Source organism: Strix uralensis, chromosome 3, assembly GCF_047716275.1.
Source record: "Strix uralensis isolate ZFMK-TIS-50842 chromosome 3, bStrUra1, whole genome shotgun sequence".
Classification (NCBI taxonomy): Eukaryota; Metazoa; Chordata; class Aves; order Strigiformes; family Strigidae; genus Strix; species Strix uralensis.
The window spans coordinates 127305861-127327248 of record NC_133974.1 but is presented as its reverse complement, the minus strand read 5'-3'; the positions used below and the strand labels follow the sequence as shown (position 1 = coordinate 127327248).

At 40.1% G+C, this 21388-nt stretch overlaps 1 protein-coding gene across 2 annotated transcripts; it reads left to right on the top strand.

The window, feature by feature from the left end:
* The first annotated feature begins 2583 nt into the window (after positions 1-2583).
* C1D (C1D nuclear receptor corepressor) lies at positions 2584-17988 on the top strand. Of its 2 annotated transcripts, none has more exons than XM_074864345.1 (5): positions 2584-2749; positions 12508-12654; positions 13980-14046; positions 14523-14578; positions 17431-17988. In XM_074864345.1, exons 2-5 carry the CDS (start codon positions 12508-12510, stop codon positions 17605-17607), a joined length of 447 nt encoding a protein of 148 aa, XP_074720446.1. In that variant the 5' UTR covers positions 2584-2749; the 3' UTR covers positions 17608-17988. The 2 variants fall into 2 exon arrangements, with proteins under 2 accessions (XP_074720446.1, XP_074720447.1); XM_074864346.1 differs by having other exon boundaries at positions 2624-2749; positions 12489-12654.
* The last annotated feature ends 3400 nt before the right edge of the window (positions 17989-21388 follow it).

Here is a 21388-nt window from a genome sequence, read left to right as displayed (position 1 = left end):
GAGTTGCCACAGCTGGTCAGTACGTCAGGCTGTGGTGCTTTGCATGACCCAGGCTGTAAGCGTAATGTTTCCAGTGAGGTCAGGACAACAGGATTTGGCCTCTACGTCTGCTCCGCAAAGAACGTTGATTCTGCAGGAGTCAATATATAGTGTGTACAATGAATGAGATACATCATAATAAAGGAGTAATTATGTTAAAGATGTCTGTCACTTTGACTGCTTTGGAGAAAATATTCAGGATTGTTTTCTGTTGTTTTAGGAATGATGGAGAAAAATCAATAATCATTCACAGGCCTCTCAAATGAAATGGCTTCCATTAAGTACCGGACAGCAGTATAGCTTTACTTGGATAGATTTTTGTATAGATATCCATATATAAAATCATAATATATTTTCAGAGTGGCACCAGCATAAAACAATTGAATTATATGAGCTGTATCTCAATCAGATTTTGTCTGGGATAAATGTAAATCCTTAACTCCTCACTCCCTGCTCTTGAAAACCAACCAAGCAACCCAGCCAATTTAAGCAGAAAATGAGTGCTTATATACCTAGTAATCCTCTGAGTGAACTGCCTCAAGAAATTTCAAGCCTTATGGTACTCGGTATAGGAACTCCCGTTAACCGAACAAAAGTATAAATCTGTAGTAGTTTGGACCCAGTAGCAAATCTATAACAAATGTAAACCGCTAGAAGGAGACAGAGAGCCACACTGTATGACCGTGAAATACTTCCTACAACCTGCACTGCATTAATGCTATACGTGCTTACAATCTTCTACAAATAGAGTTGGCTGAATCTGAACATTGATCAGCATGTATTGCATTCTCCTTTGATCTTGTAATTGAAACAAAATATTGGGTTTAGGAAATAAGACTCTGGCAGAAACTTCTGCCTAACATTTGGTAAATCAATTAGTCTATCAATCAACTTCCCTCTCTGTATTTCCCAACCTGTGAGATGTGAATACTGCGGTAAGAATGAAGTAAACATATGTCAAGTGTTCTGAGGTCCTTGTAGACACTTGACACACTGTAAGTGCAAACAAAGTATTATTTTATTTAGGAGTACAGGTCTTGCTGTTTCTCTGCTACCCTTCAGACCGTTGCGTTTCTGAATTTTCTGAAAAAAAATCTCTCCTAAATTCTCTTTTACTTACAGTGCAAAATTCTGTCGTTGTGCTAGTAAAAATGAACAAGATAAAATAATTAAGACTGTGTTTTTTGAAAGTAAGAAATGGTTATGAAAATTCAGTGAAACATTAAAATACTAGCAGACAGTGGAGATATCATTCCCTACGCCAGTGGTTCTACGGTCCATATGTGCATCCCACACAGAGCTGAAAGGCTCTTAAAGAATCCCTGTGTTTGCTGCTTTCATAAATACTCTGTTATTTAAAAAAAAATATTTGTATTGCTTTTGCAGCCATTTTTGGTTGAAACTGAAAACCTAAACCTCTAAATATCCTGGAGGAAAAGGAGATGACAAGAGGTAAACAAGTACCTACTCCATTTGAAGATCTTTAGATATGTTTCCAACTGGGAGTAGGGAGAAAGACTCTCATTTGCAGTTCATACTGGTTTAATTAGAATCGACGTAGCACTTTGATGTAAACCAATTTATTAAAAGGATTCTCAGTTTTGCAATATTTTAAATTGTTCTGCAGGCACAGAGAAGTGCACTGAAGCTGGATAAGACCCCAAACTTCTAGTCCTGTTCCCCCTACGAATACATTCTTCCACCTTCCCCAGCCTTGGCCTTGGCCTTCTTCAGACTGGACCAGTTTTTCTCTTCCTCTAGAAACCCCCTCGCTGAGTAAGCCAGCTCAGCACATTCCCTTCAGGCAACCAGCCACGACTTAATCAACCACATACACTCCTGCTACACTCCTCCGTCACCGGTAGTTGAGCACAGGCCCTCTTTAACCACACTGCAGGATCCAGCGATCCTATCTTGACCTGCCTCGGAGGGGCTAGGCCGCGGGCTTTAGTTACGGTAAGCTTCAGATGAGATTGTGAACAGAAAGGAGGTGAAAAAGGTCCTTGGCTGGTCACGGCAAGACTTTGGATGCAGATACCGACTTCTGTTTTACTGCTTGTCAGAACGTCAATCTGTAAAATATGACCTGATCTTCAGGCGCCGCGGATGTGTTTGTAACAGTCTTCCAGCCAGCAAGCTCTCGCAGCAGGGAAATATTAATCCGCCACCTTTTGAACCCGGATTTGCTGAAATCGTGAGGAGGAACACGGTGGGAATTGCAGCCCACAACGCAGTTAGAAGTGGAACCCCACTGGAGGATGTGGCGGAGCTCCCCCCCCCCGGGCTGCCCCCGTGTACACGAGGGATCTCTGGCACCAAAGGATCTAAAACCAGGGTTTTTCCCTTTTTTCCAGGGAGACATGCCGGCTGTTCACCCCCTCCCCCTAGCCGAGCTGGCTGCCGAAAAACCCCTTTTCTGTCCTAAAAGCGCGGGCCCGATTCTCTCTAGCTCAGGCCGGAAGCGGCCGCCCCACGTACCCGGCACGTCACTAGTCTCCCGCCCGCGGGCGGGGCACACCCGCCCCACGCGGAGGGGCGGTCACACGCTCGCCCCGCCACCCCGTCACCCCACGGCGACACGCGTGTGACAACGGCCGCCCCTGGCGCCCAGCGGCCCTGGCGCTGACGTCGCCGCGGCGCGCCGGAGGAGGCCCCACCCCTTCGTCGCTGTCCCCCGCCCCACGCGCGGGGCGAGGCCGCCTGCCCCGAGGTAAGAGCGGCTGCTCCCGCCTCCCCCGTGTCCTCACCCCGCGCGTGGGGCTGCAGAGGCGCTTCCCCACCCCGAGATGGGCCTGCCCGCCTTCCCCACCCCGTGGAACGGCTCGGGGGCGGCGGTGGGCCCGGGGCAGGGACGTGGCGGCCTGCCGGTGGGGCGGGAGTTGGGGAGGCGGTCGCATCGCTTCTTGGGGCGTTGGGGTTTCTCAGAAAACGTTTGAAAAAGAGGAGAGTCTGTTCGCAAGGGGGTTATCTCGGCCCCGTAGGTTTTCAGTCTGTTGAGAAGAGACGCGGAGGTGAGGCTGGCAGAAAAGACTGGCGCCAAACCGGGGCGGTGTGCTGTGGGCAGCGGGCCTCGAGGGTACATCCCGCTCCCTTAGGAAATCCTGTGACCGAGCGCATTCGGGAACTCGGGTCAGATGCTAAAGTCCCATTTTACCATGTCATCTTTCATAAAGAGGTGTTAGGACAGGGGGTTTTGGTTATAAACTGTTGGGAAAGCCTCGGTTTGCATGCATATCTATTTCACCTGGTACACAAGCGTATCAAGAAACCTGTGTGTGGCCCAAGAGCTAAACTTGGCTTCCAGGGCAGCTGGAAGTCGATGTGAAACAGTCCAAGTTGTTCTGTTGTCACTGCCCCAAATAACTTCCCAGAACTGAGGGTGGAGTGCCGATTCTGTTAGTGAGCAGTTTAATTCATGACTTTAGTTACCATGAAAAAAAGAATATGGCTTTTCAGCTGGAGTCATGCTTGAGGATCGTTGTACCTAGGGAAGGCTGTACTGCAGGCAGTAAACGGTCATGTTCCTATTAAAAGCCAGTAAAATAGTGTTGCAATTCGAGGAGCCTTGAGAACCTGGTAATTGTTGTAAGAAGAGGGTGTTTTTCAGAGAGAAAATACAGTTTGCACGTACAGGCCATGGTTAAAATAGTTCAGCAGCACTCTTCCCTTAGCAGAAGGGCAGGTAATACTTAAAATTACTAAGCTCAAGTACTTTGTAATAAAGTGGATCTTACGGTTTTCTCATGTTGCTGCAAAGGTGAAGATACGCCCTTCCCACTTTGTCACAGCTTTCTGATAGCAAGCATACTTGCTGCTAGCGACTTAGAAGGGACTTTGACTTGCAAATTAAACTTTAGATTATGCTAATTAAAAGGCCTCATTTTTGAGACAAAAATGGAAAGACTTGATTGTAAAGTAAATTAAAATTGAAAGGTGTCTGGCACATTTCTTGGCTTTAGAAATATAAAAGAACAGTTCCAATCTAAGATACTTGGATATTGCTAATCCTGTGGCAGTATGACCCTTGCTAAAGAAATTGGAAAGCACTTAACGCAAGGCTATACCCCAGAACATGAGAAACTTGAAAGTGGTAGTTAGAATTCTTAGGCTTCCTATCAGAAATGTGGTGCAGAAGTCGCACAAACCTTTCTGATAAGTGCCTTTCTCTTTTAAGTGGCTTAAGATTTTTAGAATCAATTCTTTATCTGTGCACAGTTGGTCTACTTTTCATGTAAACTGCCTGCATTTAGTAAAGATTGTTTTTAATGGCAGCAGTACAAAATTGTAGGATGTGTATGGAACGGAATGGTGAACTGAGAACATCACTTCCTTTAAATAAATAAACTGCACTGGAATGGTACCGCATGGTACCAGTAGTCGCCACAGCTCCAGGTAGATGTTGCAGAACCAGAGCCGGAAAAGGCAGCACAGAAATAAGAAACAAAGGTGTCTGACTGAGGCGTAACAACAAGAGTGAATATTGTTAACTTTAGAGGTGATGCTAAGGGGATGTGTTAACAGACTATGAAAGCTTTGAGATTGTAGGCTTTATTACCTTTGTTTGAGCTCTCCGTTCACTCTAACTATTTGCTTTTCTCCGTGCAGGCTTGCTGTGAGGCATTCTGCTGGGCCTTGGGACACACACCACTTGTAGCTATCCCTTCACGCAGGCAGTGTTCCCCATCTATGCTGTTCTGTAGAAGCTCCATTTTTCTGTGCTGGGAAATTACTTGGGTTCCTTTGTATCGGGTCTGGCTGAGCCAGAATTGGTTTTCCCCTGTAGCAGCCCTCATGGTGCTGTGTTTTATGCTGGGAGCTGGCAGGGTGTTGATAGCACACTGGTGTTGTGGCTACTGCTGAGTAGTGCTTACACAGCACCAAGGCTCTTTCTGACATTTCCCCCCCCACAGTGGGACGGGGTGGGCAAGATCTTGGGAGGGGACACAACCAGGACAGCTGACCCGAACTGACCAAAGGGATATTCCATACCATATGACGTCTGCTCAGTATAAAGCTGGGAGAAAGGAGGACCAAGGGTGACCCCACCCCCTTCCTCCTTTCTCCCAGCTAACCTAGACTGTATCGGGTCTGGCTGAGCCAGAATTGGTTTTCCCCTGTAGCAGCCCTCATGGTGCTGTGTTTTATGCTGGGAGCTGGGCATGACGTAAATGGTATGGAATAAGGGGTGGAGACTGTATCGGGTCTGGCTGAGCCAGAATTGGTTTTCCCCTGTAGCAGCCCTCATGGTGCTGTGTTTTATGCTGGGAGCTGGCAGGGTGTTGATAGCACACTGGTGTTGTGGCTACTGCTGAGTAGTGCTTACACAGCACCAAGGCTCTTTCTGACATTTCCCCCCCCACAGTGGGACGGGGTGGGCAAGATCTTGGGAGGGGACACAACCAGGACAGCTGACCCAAACTGACCAAAGGGATATTCCAGACCATATGACGTCTGCTCAGTATAAAGCTGGGAGAAAGGAACCCCTCCACCCCACACCCTGCCAGCTCCCAGCATAAAACACAGCACCATGAGGGCTGCTACAGGGGAAAACCAATTCTGGCTCAGCCAGACCCGATACATCCTTTTTCTCTTCTTCCTCTATTCTCCAGGTTCTTTTTTCTCCTTTCCGTGTCAGGCTGTGGTTGCTACCGTGCCCTTTCTTCCTGTGCCAGACGAGAGTGCATCTATCTCTGTTCTCCATGCTACAATGTTCTATTTCATCTATTTCAAACCCTGTAAAAACTCCATGTTCCCAAATGAGTGTTCCCTGTTACTCCCTCACTTCTGTGATTTTGCACATCCCTTTTCTTTTCTGCTATTAGTTGGTGTCCTTTTTGTCAGGTTATCAGCTCTTAAATTCTATTTAGGAAATAGGTAGAAAAGATTTTCCCTGTTTTTCTCCTGCATCAATAAGATTGATGCGTAGAACACAACATCCCACAGTTACTGCGTTATATTCAACCAATAAAAATATGGGTAAATATGGTTCTAATAGTTGAACAGAGTCTTGTTGGCACAGTCAAGTAATGGACAGCCAAAAATAGATTGGTGTCGCTGTTCTAAACAGTAGAGAAAGGTACTGCATGAAGTGCAAATACAGGAAATTGAATTCTGATAAAAGGAAGTACTTTTTCACACATTGTGGAACTAGTGGCTAAAGGAAACAAAGGAGGTCAGCAGTTTAAAAGGGTTAAGAAATTCCTTGGCTTTGATTCTGGATATTCATGGTGCTGATACCAGTGGAGAGTGGCAGCAAATTTTAGAAGAGGTAGTAAACTCCATGGTTTTAGAGCATATAGGGGCTATAGACTGGAGGCAGGTTATTTCCCGTTTGCTGCAAATTTGGCAGGACAGAAGTATTCAGTATTGATTGCTGTCACGAACAAAAACCCACTGTGTGTAAACTGTTTTGTGCAAGGAGACAGTATTTTGCTGTACAAGAAGTTCTCGCTAGGTTCAGTGCAACCGAAAGCATATGTTTTAAAGACCAGTTTAAGACGTACAAATTTAACATCACTTTAAAGCCCCAGTCTTGAACTGAGCTGTGGTAGCATAGTCTGAGAACTTTTATGAAAACCTCTCACTACGAAGTGTTCCGGACGTACCTAAAGAAAGCTGGTTTTATCATTGTACTTGCTGATGGGTGTCCTGACAGGTTGGAGCTGAACAAGAGCCAGAGTATGTTGGATTTATTCAGAAGAGGAAACGACTGTCATCAAAGACGTGGAATCTAGGACGGTTGATTACAGAGAATAAAAATGTTTTATGAATCATGCAGGTCAAGTTGAAGGTTTATATCAGTTGGTTTGTGTGGGTGTGGCTGGGGCTGTTGTGAATATGGGTTGTTTAAGCCAAGCTGAGATACCTGATTTCTCATGTGGTATCCACCATGGGCTGAAGTGTAAAGTGAGCGTCAAAAATACTATTCCCTCCCTTTAAATTTTAATTTTTGTTTAAGAGGATCAGAATAAACTTTGCAGATTCTTTCAGGCTCAAGAGACTTTATCTCAGTGGCATCAGCAAGAGCCTGATGGCTGTGAGCTGTTTTGTAGGGTTCTGTGCACGTTGAGATGCTGACTGGAGCTTAACTTCGAAGGCAGGGCTAAAAATGATTGCTCAGGTAATATAGTGCAAATAGTGCATTGGGTAACTACCATGGGTTGTGTTGGGATATTTTTAAGGGGATCAAGATAAGCCTGTTCGTGCATACTTGGTATTTCATGGTAGGCTTAATTACTTTTGCAATGGAAATCTTTCTTGCAAACAAGATTGTGAGTTGGCGTTGCAAGAGCGCTCTGACTAATTGTACTGGATGTGCTCTCCAGCTGCCCCGAGCTGGCTTGAAAGGCATTAGTAGCAAAACAGATCTGTGGGTACAGTGATGACTAGCGGGCAACTAATTATTTATTATGCAGCAGTAATGCTGAGGAGTGTCTGTCACAAATTAGAGCCTGTCGTGCTTAGATTTTTGCAAACATGGAATGAAGTGGATTTCTCTGCCCAGCAGAGGTTTGTGATCAAAGATCTTAGTCATGATCTCTGGTAGCTTTAAATTTAAGATGCTTGTTCCTCGTTGCTTTGTTGTCCTGTAGCCACAGCAGTGAACTACAGTGTTAGAGCAGAAGGGACACCTGTGCTGGGCTTGCACATCAGCTACATTCACTGCAGGTTGTGAGTCAGAACTCACAGGAGGGAGGACAGTGTTAGTTTTTAGGAGCTGATAGAGATGGTTTGTCATATTGATGTTGTTAATGCATTTGTTTTGAATTTGAGAGCATTTTTATATGCCCTAACCAAAAGGTTTTGGGTTTGTTTTGGCTTTCTCTGTATAATCTGTAAATATCCATGAGAAGAAGGAAAGTCTAATCTGATTTTTCTTAGATGAATAACCTGAAAAAACAAAAGATCTGAGCTCAGTATGAAGGCAAGGCCTTCTAGCACTTAGGAAATAGGTAAGAATTAACATGAAGTATGAAGTGAGTTGCAATATTAAGCAGAATGAAGGATGCTGAATTACTTTTGTCTTCTGTTTGCATGTTACAAAATATTTCAAATACACAATTTTTATCCTGAACTTGCAGTTTTAATTCCAGTTGAAAAGCGTGTGCATGACACTAACACCGAGCATTTTTTAATTCTGTCTTCTGGGGTTTCCTATTGCCATGTTGATATATGCATGTAGCTTCCGTTATTTTCACCATGCATCTTCAGCAGAATCTCTCATAGAGGTACCCAGGGCCTAATTAGAGTTTATATCTTTCAGTATGACAGATATAGTTTTGCTGAGGGGGTGGGTAGGAAGGGAGGTTTGGTTTTGCTTTTTAAGACAGCTGGCAATTATTTTCTAAGGCTTGTGCTAAAGCACCAGATATCTTCAAAGATTATTCGTAAAAGCCACCTGCAAATTGTCTGCAGTTTCCTTTTTTCCTTTTCTTACCTTTGTATGCCAGTCATGGGCATGCTTTTCTTGAAAGGAGTCTGCTGAATTCTTCTCTTTATTCTCCTGAAAGATAAATACGAAGATGGACGACTTTGCTAGTTGTATCGTGCACAATCATCTGTATTTTGTTTGTTTTTATTTAAACTTCCTTAATACAGCATTTAACTCAGTTGGATCTTCAATCAATAGCCATGTTAGCACAATAACAAACTGCATCTGATTGACACCCGTTTAGTCTTTTTTATACAGTCTGCAGAAGATGATGTATTTTCTCTTGCTTTGTCCTTTCCATATTTGTGTCTTCCATGTGGTTCATAATGTCTGATATTTCCCTCCCCTTTTTGCAGGTTGAGTGTATTACTTGCTCTGGTTTAGACTATGTTGACTGGAGAGAAAACAAGGTGTTCCTTGTTTCCTTGCAGAAGTTTACTTAAATGTAGTCAGAAATTTTCAGAAATTTCAGACATTTTCAGAAATTTCAGAATACTCAGAAATTTTCCACCTGTGGAAACTAATTCTGTTTGACCAGACTTAAAAGCAATGTATAAGTTTTCTCATGAAAATGGTTTACTTTTGTTATTCAAAGTCCTTTCCTTCCTCAAATCTATTTCTCTTTGATGCTGTTTTCCCAAAAACTACACGGCAGTTTTTGAGCTCAGGGTTAAAAGGGAAAGTTGTTTCTGGTAGATTGATGTTATGAAGTCATACTGCATTTTTTATTGCTATTTGTTTGCCTTGGTGTCCTTAATCAAAGTAGGTCCTTCCTCTTCTGCTTCATATTTATGGCTTGTGAACTTTCCTTTGCATTCTCAGAATTAAAGATCTTATAAAGTATTCTCATCATGCACACAACCACAGATTATGTGTTCTGCATCATAAATGTTATTACTTGATAATGAAAATGCTGTCTTATCCTTATTTCCCTTAGACTTCCCCATTATTCACAAGCTTACCCAGCATTTGTGCTGTCCTTAATTTTTTTAAGTGGGATCACTGTGCCAAATAAAATTTGGTTGAAAGTCAGCAAATTCAACAGGGAAAACCTGTGTAGTAAACATCGACTTGTTCAAAATATATAAACACTTGTAAAACTTTGAGGAAAATTTTGTTTGTGGTTTAATAACCGAAATGTAACTACTGAGGGCAGTATAGCCTTTAGGTATGTTTAGAGAATCACCAATGTGGCCTTAGTTCCTCCCATCCTTGGCTTTGTCATTCTGCAGGTGTGACTGTGCAGTCTGTGTGTTGATTTTGGCAGAAACAATTTTGTGGAGTTTCCGGTGTACATGTTTTCTAATGTAGTGTAAGTTTGCTCTCGTTGATTTAATGTTATCAAAACTATTTTAGGCTGTTGACTGCTGCCTTATTGTTGGCATGTGCCAACACTGTAACATATCCTCCTTAGAGATTAGTAATGCTGAAACAACAGTCTAATGAAAAGAGAGAGGTCCCTACGCAGCAGGAGTAGGAGCTTGCTAGTTCCTGTTGAAATGAACAGAAAACACAAGTTCAACAAATTCTTCCCCCTCCCTGGGCAGAAGGAGTGGACTTATCAATGAAGGGTACTGTACACGAGCTAATGTGCAGCCTTGTTCCATTGAAGGCTGATGCATTTTTTTTTCCCTTTCCTTGGTAATTGAGTGTCAAGTAAATACTTTGTGATATGAGGAGAAACTTAATTCTTTCTGGTTCACGAGATAGCAATTACAGAAAAATATGTTTTGGACTGTATCTGTTGTCTTTCCTTCTATCTTCCCATTCTTTCTCTGTTTCATTCTTTAGGTCTAGCTTGGGATATTGGAAAGAACATCATATAGGCTTTAGTGACTGTTTATCCTCGCAAGTCTGGAAAAAAGCTTGAGTTAGTTTTGATTGGTAACACATTCCTGCTACAGGTTTTTGTTGGTGAGTTTTTTATTCCTGCAGTTGTTGGTGCTGGATGCCCTGATAAAGGGAGGGAGAAAAGTTGGAATTTATCACTACATTCATGCCTGTCCGTCAAATTAAGACCACAGTAGATTAAGTGTTGTAGTGATGGTAAGATCTGTAGATGATTTGTTGGATTGGATTGCACCTCTCTCCCTGTATGTGTAAGTATAGTAAATGTGTATTGACAGACACCTTCTAACCAAGCTTATCTGTATTAACAGCTGGGGAAATTTAGATTCTTCTGTAGCTTTGAGTGGTTTTTATGCTGTATGATATGAATACTGTTGGGTTGATGGTTGGACTGGATGATCTTCAAGGTCTTTTCCAACCTAGACAATTCTGTGATTCTGTGACTAAAAGTTAACAACAAACATTGTTTCTGGGCTCTTTTAATCAACCTAAGAAGGGTGATTATAATGCAGATGGCCAGATCAGAGCGAAACGCAAACAATATACTATTGTAAATGACAGAAATAATTGTATTGGTATTTTGCCTTTCTGTGGGCAGCATCTTGTAGGTCTAGCTCCGCTTTCTTGCTTAGGTTTGCTGCAGCTGGCTGAAACAGTATTTACGTGTGTGAGTTACATGCTGGGGTAGGGAGGGGACCTTCAATATGTCATGGTTAGCATTGTGATTCTGTACTCAATCTGAAAAATGGCTCTGACCAGGATGAAAAGTCATGCAGCTGGGTAGGATTATAATTCTAAACTGTGCAAACAACAGCAGTGAAACTGGGCTTGTTAACTGGCTGATCATATTTCTGGAATTACGCTGGTGCGATTAAAACTGGAGTTGCAGACAAGCTTGAGTAGCTCCACACTGTTTTTCCTCCCAGTCTTCCTCCTGTTTGACCTCCAGGAGACATATAAATAAAAAGAAACCTCTCTCACACATACCATGCTTTTGCCAGGAAAAGGGAAAGATCGAGTTGTTATCTAAAACAAACTCCAGTGATGTGACAGCTGTGTGCTGTTTCCTTTGCTGTTTGCACTGGCTGTGTGGCTTGGTGTTCATAGATAAAGTGGAGTTTCTCCAATTTATGTCCCCGCCCTCTGTACTCAGCAGTTGGGTAGCGGGATTATCACGCTGATCCTGAGTCGGAAGGACTGCAGTGATCCAGGTGCTCCCAACTGTTCTTGATGCAGCTCACCAAATGGGCAGGAAAATCAGCTATTTCTTCGCTTCTTTCCTTACAACGTTCCAAAAGTTGTTGCTCAATCAGTAGAAGTTGTAGAAAATAACATAGCTTTAAGTAACATTAACTCCCCAAGATAATAATATGTGATTTATGATTTGAGAGGAATTAAAGATATCTATTGTAAGCCAGCAGCCAGATGGCTTGGCAGTAGCTGTGCCATGTTACCGTGAACACTGGGATCAGAAAAGGGAGTTTTGGGATTTTTCACATCTTTGATTATCTCGCAGTTGCTGTGCATGGATGTGTCTACAAGATTTCCAGAGTATTCTGAAATCCTCAGATCAACTCAGCTTTGTTACTGGTAGAGTTATATCTCAGATTATAATGCTCCATAGAGAATTCAGAGAACTGCATTCAGGGTTCACAAGAAGAATTTCTTGGACCAACTCCTAAATTTAGTATTGGAAGATGTAACCGACCCTGACATAAGCAGTGCTGCATAACCGCTTTAAAGCTGAAGTAATGTCTGTTCCTAAGACAGGCTGAAGCCGTATCTCTGGTGGTGGTTTTTCTTTTTTTTAGTGTCCTGCCTGTTGCTTGGTGTAGCTCTTTATATACTGTGATTTATAGAGCACTTCTTTTAAACAAGCAAATAATTTCTTTCTATCACACACCATAAAAGCTAAATACTGGTTTGGGACTGTTACAAGAATAGGTACTACAGTCATGTAATTTGTAATGCTCCTTCGTGCCATTTTGCACGGTGGTTAGGAGATATCCCTGAAATTACAGGACCTTTAACTGTGTCACTATTGACATTACCTGCTAGAACTCTTTAGAAGTAAGCATTTCTTACAATGTTTAATGAATGAATGCTAATGCTTTGGATTGTAATATACAGTCTTTTGACTCTATAGGGACTTAATGAAAAGGATTATTAGTTTTGTTTCCTCTTTCCAGATGGAAATGTCAGAAGATGATATTAATACAGAAGAATACCCCACTGAAATTCATGATTATCTTGCAGCATTTGAAAAATCTCTTGGTTCTGTAGATGAGATGCTGAAGACAATGATGTCAGTTTCTAGGAGTGAGCTTCTCCAAAAGGTAACTTTCCTGTTGACAACCTTTTTGTTATTAATACAGGAACACCTGGGAGCCTGAACTGAAATAAAAGGGTGTACTAGGCTAGCCACTGCACAGAGAAATAACAAATATGACACTTCCTACCCCGGATACCTAATAGTGAAATTCTTACATTTCTAAGATATCCAGACAGCCTTACAAACTAAACAGTGAAATATATGCTCTTCCAAGCTGAAAAGTGATGATCTTACCAGTGAGTCATTTAGGTAGGGGACATTCTGGCTTATTCCTGACCTTCCTTAAAGTGCCTGCTGAGCGCTCTTTCATAATGGAGAGGTCGTTCACATTTTTGTCTGAGACCTTTTCACAACAAACTTAATGGAACTTAGTATACCCAGAAGGATGTAAAGGTGAATTGACAGCAGTGAGAATTGATCTGATGCTGGAAGTCTAGACTTGCAGAACCTGGTGCTGTCTCCTCTAGCTACGTTATAAGTCTGTAAAATGTGGGTTTTTATCAGGGCATAAAGACAGAGCAAGGTACTGCCCGAAGACTTCATACAATCCTCTCCATATTTTAACATTTAAAGCCTAACATGTAAGTTCTTTCTGTAGGGCAAGAAAAAGCCAGCACATGAGGGAACTTCTTCATCCTCTGAGGATTTCTAACACAAATAAATTATGAAGAAAACAGTCTTGACAACACCAATCTTTTGACAGTATCCATGTTAGAACTAGTGAGCTGTACAATGATGTTATCAGAGTTTCTGGAAATCCTATAGGACTAAAATAATAAATTGACTTTGACAGTCAAGGAAAAAAACCCTTCATTACCTTTATTCTTCCTTTGCTTTACAGCCCTAAGTATTCCAGCATGCGTTGAACACAGAGTCTACCATGTGTAGTGCAGTTCACTGATTGTAGCATACTATGTTCACATTTGAGCTTCAGCAATCTTACGACTTCTTTTTTTTTTTCTCCCATTGATAGCAACAACTATTTTGAATTAAGTTCTGTAGAAAAATAGAGACTTATTTCTGACTACAGGAACAGTAGTCTTTAAGAGCTATGTGCCAAGGGGTTTTTGTGCTTTTGGCCATATGGGACTGTGGCATTTAACATCAAACTGGGAAAATTACATGAATGCTTGCAGAGGACAGAATGGTTCTGTGGTGGCATGGAAATAGCCATAGACATGGTCTCAGTGAACTTGTGGTGCAGAAACGTGCTCATTCAGTGTGTATTTTTTTAATAAATATATTCACAATTATAAAATGTGCATATTACTAAAACCTGTGCACATCTTGCCTAAAAATATGCAATGTGGTGGTTTGTTTTCATTCTAGCTAGAGCCTCTTGAGCAAGCAAAGCTGGATTTGGTTTCGGTGTACACGTTAAATTCAATGTTCTGGGGTAAGTATGCGGTAGGAGGAAAAACTAGTTTTTATAATTGCCATTTGAACACCTAGACAGCTGCAAATATTAAATAATCATATTTCATAGCCAAATCATTAGAAACTTGTAATTACCCTGAGGACCCAAGTTATTGCCATCCATAGGATAAATGATGTTGGTACTCCAAATCAAAAATTGGTATTTGCAAAAGCTGACTTTGTATATGCATGAGGATGTTTCTGTTTTTCCGTGGCAACCTCTTCTGTCCTTTTAAGAACAGAAAGTTTAACCGTGTTAGATTTATTTTTTTTCTTTTTTTAGCTGCAGTATGTGATGATAATAATTTGTCAGGTACTTAACAACACAGTTAACTCAAATTCTTATTAATGGTTTCATGTGGAAACTACTGTTTTCCTATGTGACTTATTAATTGGGTCCTCAGTCATGACAGCCTTCAGTTTCAAAAAAAAAAAAAAATGTTTTTTTTCTTGTAGTGTACTTGGCTACTCAGGGAATCAATCCAAAGGAACATCCAGTGAAACAAGAACTGGTAAGATTCTTACACTGCATGCATTGCAATATCTTACTTGCCCGGGACAGTTAACTCATATAGAAATAAAAAAAAAATGTTTATATCTACATTTAAAATTGATATGTTGCCATAATAGCAGGCATATGCTACACGGTGTTTTATAACTGTTCATATGCCCTGCTGGGCTCTCTAAATTAAGAAAGTCATATTTTTAGTTCCAAACAGTACTGTCTAAAGCAAAGTTGTAGAGTCTGCTGAAATTAGAAAAGAACAAGAAGATGAATGGTGTCATCTTATCTTTTCTTCACCTTTGTTTGAGAACTGGATTCCGAATAGAGCAGCTTTTCACTTGTATCTGTTAAATGGAAAAATGTTACATGTCTCATAATAATTTATAACTTCCAGTACGGCATTTTTTTCTTATAAATACTTGGAATCATGTTAATCTCTGAGGCTGCCTTTTCTTACTTTTGTATGACTCTAAAAGTATAGTGTGGTTGATTTACTAGCGAAGACGGGAAAGAGCCCCCCTCCCCCTTCCAAGTCCTCCATTAATTCATTTTCTCAGCAGTAAAGAATCCAGTTCAGCAACAAAGCTAAAAGCTTTTTTGGCACCAGTTGTATGTGTATTGTCCAGTAATTCTGCATTAGTGACATATTTACAACCTATAATAAATCTTTTAGGTTTGTCTTTATATTCCATTTAGATGCATGACTACAGTATAGAAGGCCGGCTATCTTGAAAATTCTGCTGACTTAAAAAATCAAATCATTTAGCCTGAAGAAAAAATAGAAATCAAAACTTATAGCTACCCATTTTAATTCCTGTATAAATGAAAATATTAAATCTGGGCAATCGTAAAATACTTAGCTTAAATGTAATCCTTACATAACCAGTAGAACGGAAGATAGAACTGAAAAATGTGGAAAGCTAGCCTGAATAACAAGAATACTTCTATTTTTAATTTTGTGAGGTTTTCACTAGTCTAGACTGTATCATATTAAAAAATGAATCGGTTAATATTTCATGGGCTTTCAGTCAGTTTCTTGTTCCTCCTATATTATATAGTGTCTGAATATTGTGTTAATTTAGTGATACTAAAAAATAACTTTTACCTCTTCTGCTGTGGATATTTTATGCTGGTATTTTACTTCACAATTGCCAGTCGTTTTAACTCTGAAGAATGAGTGAATTATCATAGCCTAGATTCTTAGCCAGTTCTCTTTTATTTTTACAAGTATCAAGGTGAATGAATGGCACATTCCTTCCTTCCAAGAGCGTTGTGATGTTCTTATTCATGTGGAAAGGGAATAAAAAACCCCTGTTCTGTCATGATTGTTTTGTTTTTAGAATTGCTCTCCTTGTGTACATAGAGGGAATACAAGGGGATTCAAACTGTATTAATAAAACTCACATTCAAGCTATCAGAGTTCATTTTTTTTGTCACGTTGACATTTGTCAGCTCCTTTTTCTCATGTTGATACATGTAGGTTTGCCATCTGTTCTCATTAGCCATCTCGATCACCAAAGAAATACTACAGTCTATCATGATTTCAGACCCTGTAAAGCTCTCCTCATTAAAGCTGTATTTTTGATACAGAAGGAGTGGCCAACTTTTTGACAAATCAGTTGCTTATAATGGTCACTGAAGAACTGAAAATCAGTTCTGTAGTGTAGGTCTTGTAACTTTTGTTCCAGATTCAAAGAGCTATCAATGGCTGTGTGAGAAACGTGTGGATTACATCATACCAACATTTATTAGTTAGCAGTATCCATAAACGTTCTGTTAAACCACATGTACAATTCAGGTATCAGGTAGAGTGCTATATGTATGTTACTGTTGTTTGTATTACGGTGACACCTCAGGGCCCTAGAGTTGAAGGCCATAGTAGGATAAATATGTAGACATGAAATCTATCAACCAAACTTTTATGTATTTTACAGAATTACTGTAAGTGTCCTCTCTAGTCAGTAAAGAGAAGCAGGCACTTAACAGAGGGTGATTCCCATCTTAGAGGGGTTTAGTTACCCTCTCAAAGTAATTTTCTTTATTAATTGCAGAAGTAGATGAGGACGAGTAGGCACATAAAGGAGACTGTTAATTTGGGAGAGTATTCTTAGGTGAGGCTGAATCCAAGCCATGCTTTGTTCAAAAAGAACTTTATACACCAAATGAGTATGGTAGGCTAAGATGGCAAGAAGATAACCCCTTGCATTATGGAATGACAGAGGAACAGGCATTTTTTGTTATTTATGGTCATAAAAGGAACTTCTGGTACAACTGGAAATTCATCAGGCTGCCTTAAATAGGTAAGTCCCCTTCAGGATCTTAACCACAAGACTTCTGCGTAATTGCCTGTATAATGCTTGTAACATCTTTGATTTTGTGTAAGATGCTTTTTGGCTTTGCTTGGATATGCAGAATTTTCTTTTTTTTTTTGTAGACAGTAGTCAGGCAGTATAATTAAGATGTCGAATACCTAAGTATTATTTTGCCATCTTTAGGTAGGCCAAACTCCAAATTCAGTTCAGTATTTTGTTTTCTAACTTTGCTTGCAAGAACAATTCTCATCTCAATGCAAATTAGATGCAGAGTCTTAATCTCAGTAGGACTTCATGTTCCTATGACAGTGGATGTCATGCAGATATTAGTGTGGTAGGTACCCGTGATGGAAAATCTGCTAAAGGGAAAGCCTCCAGTTTGCAAAGAGCCTGGTATATATATTTAAATGGTGCTTTTTTCCTAGGTATTATAGTTACAGAAATGTACAGTGTGGAGAGCTTTTACTCACTGATTTTATTTTAGCAGCAATCTTGGAAGAATGGTGTGAAATATACTTTTCCTTTTTTTTTTTTTTTAATCCCCTAGGAGAGAATAAGAACATACATGAACAAGGTCAGAGAAATAGCAGACAAGAAAAAGGCATCCAAACTTGATAAAGGAGCTGCTTCTAGATTTGTAAGAAATGCACTCTGGGAACCAAACGCTGAAAAAGAACGTACCTCCAAAACTCCTGCTAAAGGGAAAAAGAGAAAGATGGATTAAATTTTTGTTTCCTCTTATATAAATTAGAGACACCTAGAACTTATTTCAAAATGTGTTTTGAATACTGCATGCATCTTGCAGAGGTGCTGTATAGCAACATCCTGATGAAGATATACTTAAGAATCTTACAGGATTGTATTTTGTCTAGAACACTTGTCACTGAGGTGATTGCATTGTATGTGTATCTGAAGGTGCCATTTGATGTGAGAGAAGTAACATTTCATTATTAAAATGATAATGACCTGACATACGCTTGCTGGTAATAGGTACTAGTGGTGTTTTGCTCATAATGCCTAAGAATTCCGTTTTTTTTACTGCTGAATGATTGACACTTTTTTATATGTCCTTAATCTCCCAAATATTAAAAAGTCTCAAACAATGCTCTCCAGTCTGTGGTATTTATGAAAGAGCCATGTTTACTTTCTCATTACATCACTGTGTGAAATGCTGTATTTATAGACTTTTGTAAGGTTTATTCACTGTGTTAAACTGTTTCCTTTTCAGCTTCTGAACTTGAACGTATGCCATATTCCCTTACTTCTGTTGCCTCTGAGAAAACCAAGCTTCAAGGGCCACAAGCAAACAGCCTGGATTCCACTCTAAGCCACTGTGTCTAGTCAATGGAAAAAAATAGATATCCCCAAAGGGCAGTTTGTAGGGTCTGAAAGGAGCAGGCTGGGGACAGCTATTAGGAAACAGCACATGCAGGAACTTGATTGGAATTTTGGCTGCAGTGTTCATCCCTTACTGCTGACAGAGAGAGAGAAATGTGCTCTGAGGTGGTAGGAGCGTGGTCACCCATTGCTATTTCTCAAATCTTCATCAGGGAAAGCATTCTCTGGTGCAGTAAAAACTACTGCTCTGTCTTGCAAATAATGCATTTGTTTTTCTCATAATGTGAAGCTTAGTCATTTCGGAGGGAAGATGTGTTGGTTTCTTCAGAAGAACCTCACTAGTTCATTTTTCAACACACTGCAAAGCAAAACTCAATTATCTGCCATAAGCTACTTAACAATTAGCAGTCACCTAACTACTTATGAAGGAAAAATAAACAATTTAGTTCACTAAAGTGCAGTTTGGGTAGCAGTCTACAGAACTGGTTAGGAAATCCTGTTAGTGTGAAAGACTAAATGATAAGAACAAATGAATCCAGTATACCTATAGTACTGCAAGCTGAATCATGTACAGTGGATGGTTATTGTCCTTACAGAGTTGTACTGCATCATGCGATGCAGAATATGAACTAAATGAAATCAGGTGCTAAAATGAAGGTCCTCTTGTCATTGACTGTCTCAAAATATATATTTGAAAGTAAAAGTTCAATACATTGACAAGTTTATTAAACTCAAATAATTGTTGCATATCTCCAGAAACTTTTTCAGTGACTGGTATAAATTTACACATTTTTGTTCATGATAAACGCTTTGAATAAATAGCATTTCCTTCAATCCAACTAAGAAGAGAACTTGATTACATATATGTTCATGTAGCTACCTAACTTTGCTGCTTCAGATCTACAGGACATGTGAGTATGCACGCCAGGGGCCCACAAACATTAGCCAGCTGAAAGCTAAAATGAGAATGCTTTATTTCTACAGTTTTATGTCATGGTTATGCCAACTGAAAGAGCTGTTGGACTCGGGAGTCTTTTTTTGTGCAATTAAGGTTAAAAATGCAAAAGACCCGAAGTGTGTTCTTGACCAAAGATAGCAATACTTGTGTAAAGCAGTTCTTCTCTTGGTGTGCTCAGTAGGTTTGGACAGAGTTTATTTGAAAGTCTGTGTGTCCTCTCTTGTACCCTTTTCAACCTGATACTGCAAATGACAGCTGTAGACTATTAGAAACAAACTTTGGCTGTAGAGGTCTGCGTGTGCAAAGCATGAGGTTCAAATATTAATCTCAAAACCATCAATTTAAAAAAAGAAAAAAGGCCAGGTGTCCTGTGAACTAATTGGGAAAACAATAGGATAGAAGTGGTCTGAAGTGGCACAAGCCGGAGCAATTTAATATAGAGATTTTCTGGGAGATAACGTCTTTTACTTTGAGAGGCATTGTCTTGAGGAAATGAGTAGCTCAGCTTGTATTTACGCACAGTGCTGTTAATTAAAAGGGGATTGAAGGACATTTCCATTACATGATTTTCCTCTTAAGCTTCAATTATAGCTTTTGTTTTAAAAGGATAATTTCTGAAAAGGATCATAATTCAGTGTCCAGTAAAGTACACAGGTTTCACTGGTAAATGTTTAGACAAGAATAATGCAAGGCTATTAGCTAAGACTTAACTGAGGTAGGAGTCCATCTAGTATAATTAATTATATACAGGTATTTGGCATTTGTGATAGGGCAGTTTAAATAGATGTAACAAATGCAACTTTGTAAACTTTTTTTTTTAAGGATTGTATCATTCAGTATGTGTGTTCACAGCCTGGATTTGTGGCTTTTCTAACACAAAGAAAACAACTCAGACAGGTGCCCCACAAATTAAGAAGTGTCACCGTGTGCTTGTTACTCATTAACAGCCCTACTAGAAAGAGGCTTGAAATACTAAATCATGAATGCTAACTCTTTTTTGTATCACTGCAGTGTTCATGGAACATCTAGACTTGAGGATAGGTATTTAACTTTACTGACGTCTCAAATGTGAACAGTTCCTCCATGGAAAAGCTACATGACTACTGGAATAACAAATAATAGCTTTCCTGCCTCAAAATAGGAGGCTGGCGAGGAGAACATTTATTGCAGCGGCTGCATGCGTAAATCTGTATGAGCCATAGTTTGTAGAATGGTTCTACAGGGCCTGAAAGGGAAGGAAAACATCTGGGAGACTTCTAGTCCCATCGCTGTATGTGCTGAATATGGTGCAGAAATACCAATTCTGCATTAGTTAATGCCAATGCAATGCAAAGAGTTACTATTATAATAGTACATTATTAGTACCAGTGAATTAAAGTATTAATTACTTAAAGAGAACATTAAGGTGTGTGTGACACCTCCCTACTTCGTCTTGATTTTGCTATAAATACATTGTGGGTTAATTAATATTAGTTAGACATACCAGCTAAGAGAAGCACTAACAAAATTGTTGTTTCTGAAAATGTTTTTAATGCAATGAGAAAATTATGTAAAACTCAAAAGTTATGGTAGAAATATGTATGTAGTTGGACTGACTAGAGCTAATCAATGATGTCAAAATTAGAAGGTTTTGTGTTCTGGTTTTTAAGTTAAAAGTGAAAATTGTCTTTCTTTTGTTAAAGATTGTGTTTTGATAGATGCATTTTTACTGTGTTACCTGTTCTTGGAACTTTTCTTGATTTCTAGTCTTTGCACCAAGAAAGTGATGAGGTTGGCAAGAGCATGTGAAGTTAGCAGCTATGTCTAGAATTTGATATGAGGTTGCATGGCGAATTTTCCAAGTTTACCAAGAAAATACTTCAGAATACTTCAGAATTTTTGCAAATTTCGAACAAAAACACAACTCAAGATTTTAGGCCCTGCTAGTGTTAGTGTTGAATAACTGCGTTAAAATAGCGAACAGCACTTGGGGGCGTCTGAGAAGTTCTGTGCTTGGCAAAATTTGGAGGTCATTGGATAGTAGGGACTTGACCTGAGAAACTAAGTCTTCTCCCAGCTGCGTAAAGATTCTGCAGATCTACTCCTAGAAAACCTCTCTCTGACAGAGGGTTCCCTGCAGCTGCTAACAAAGGAGGAATCTTACCAGAACTTAAATTCCCACCCATATAAATGCTAGCCATGAGTTAGGAAGTCAACACATCACTGGTGC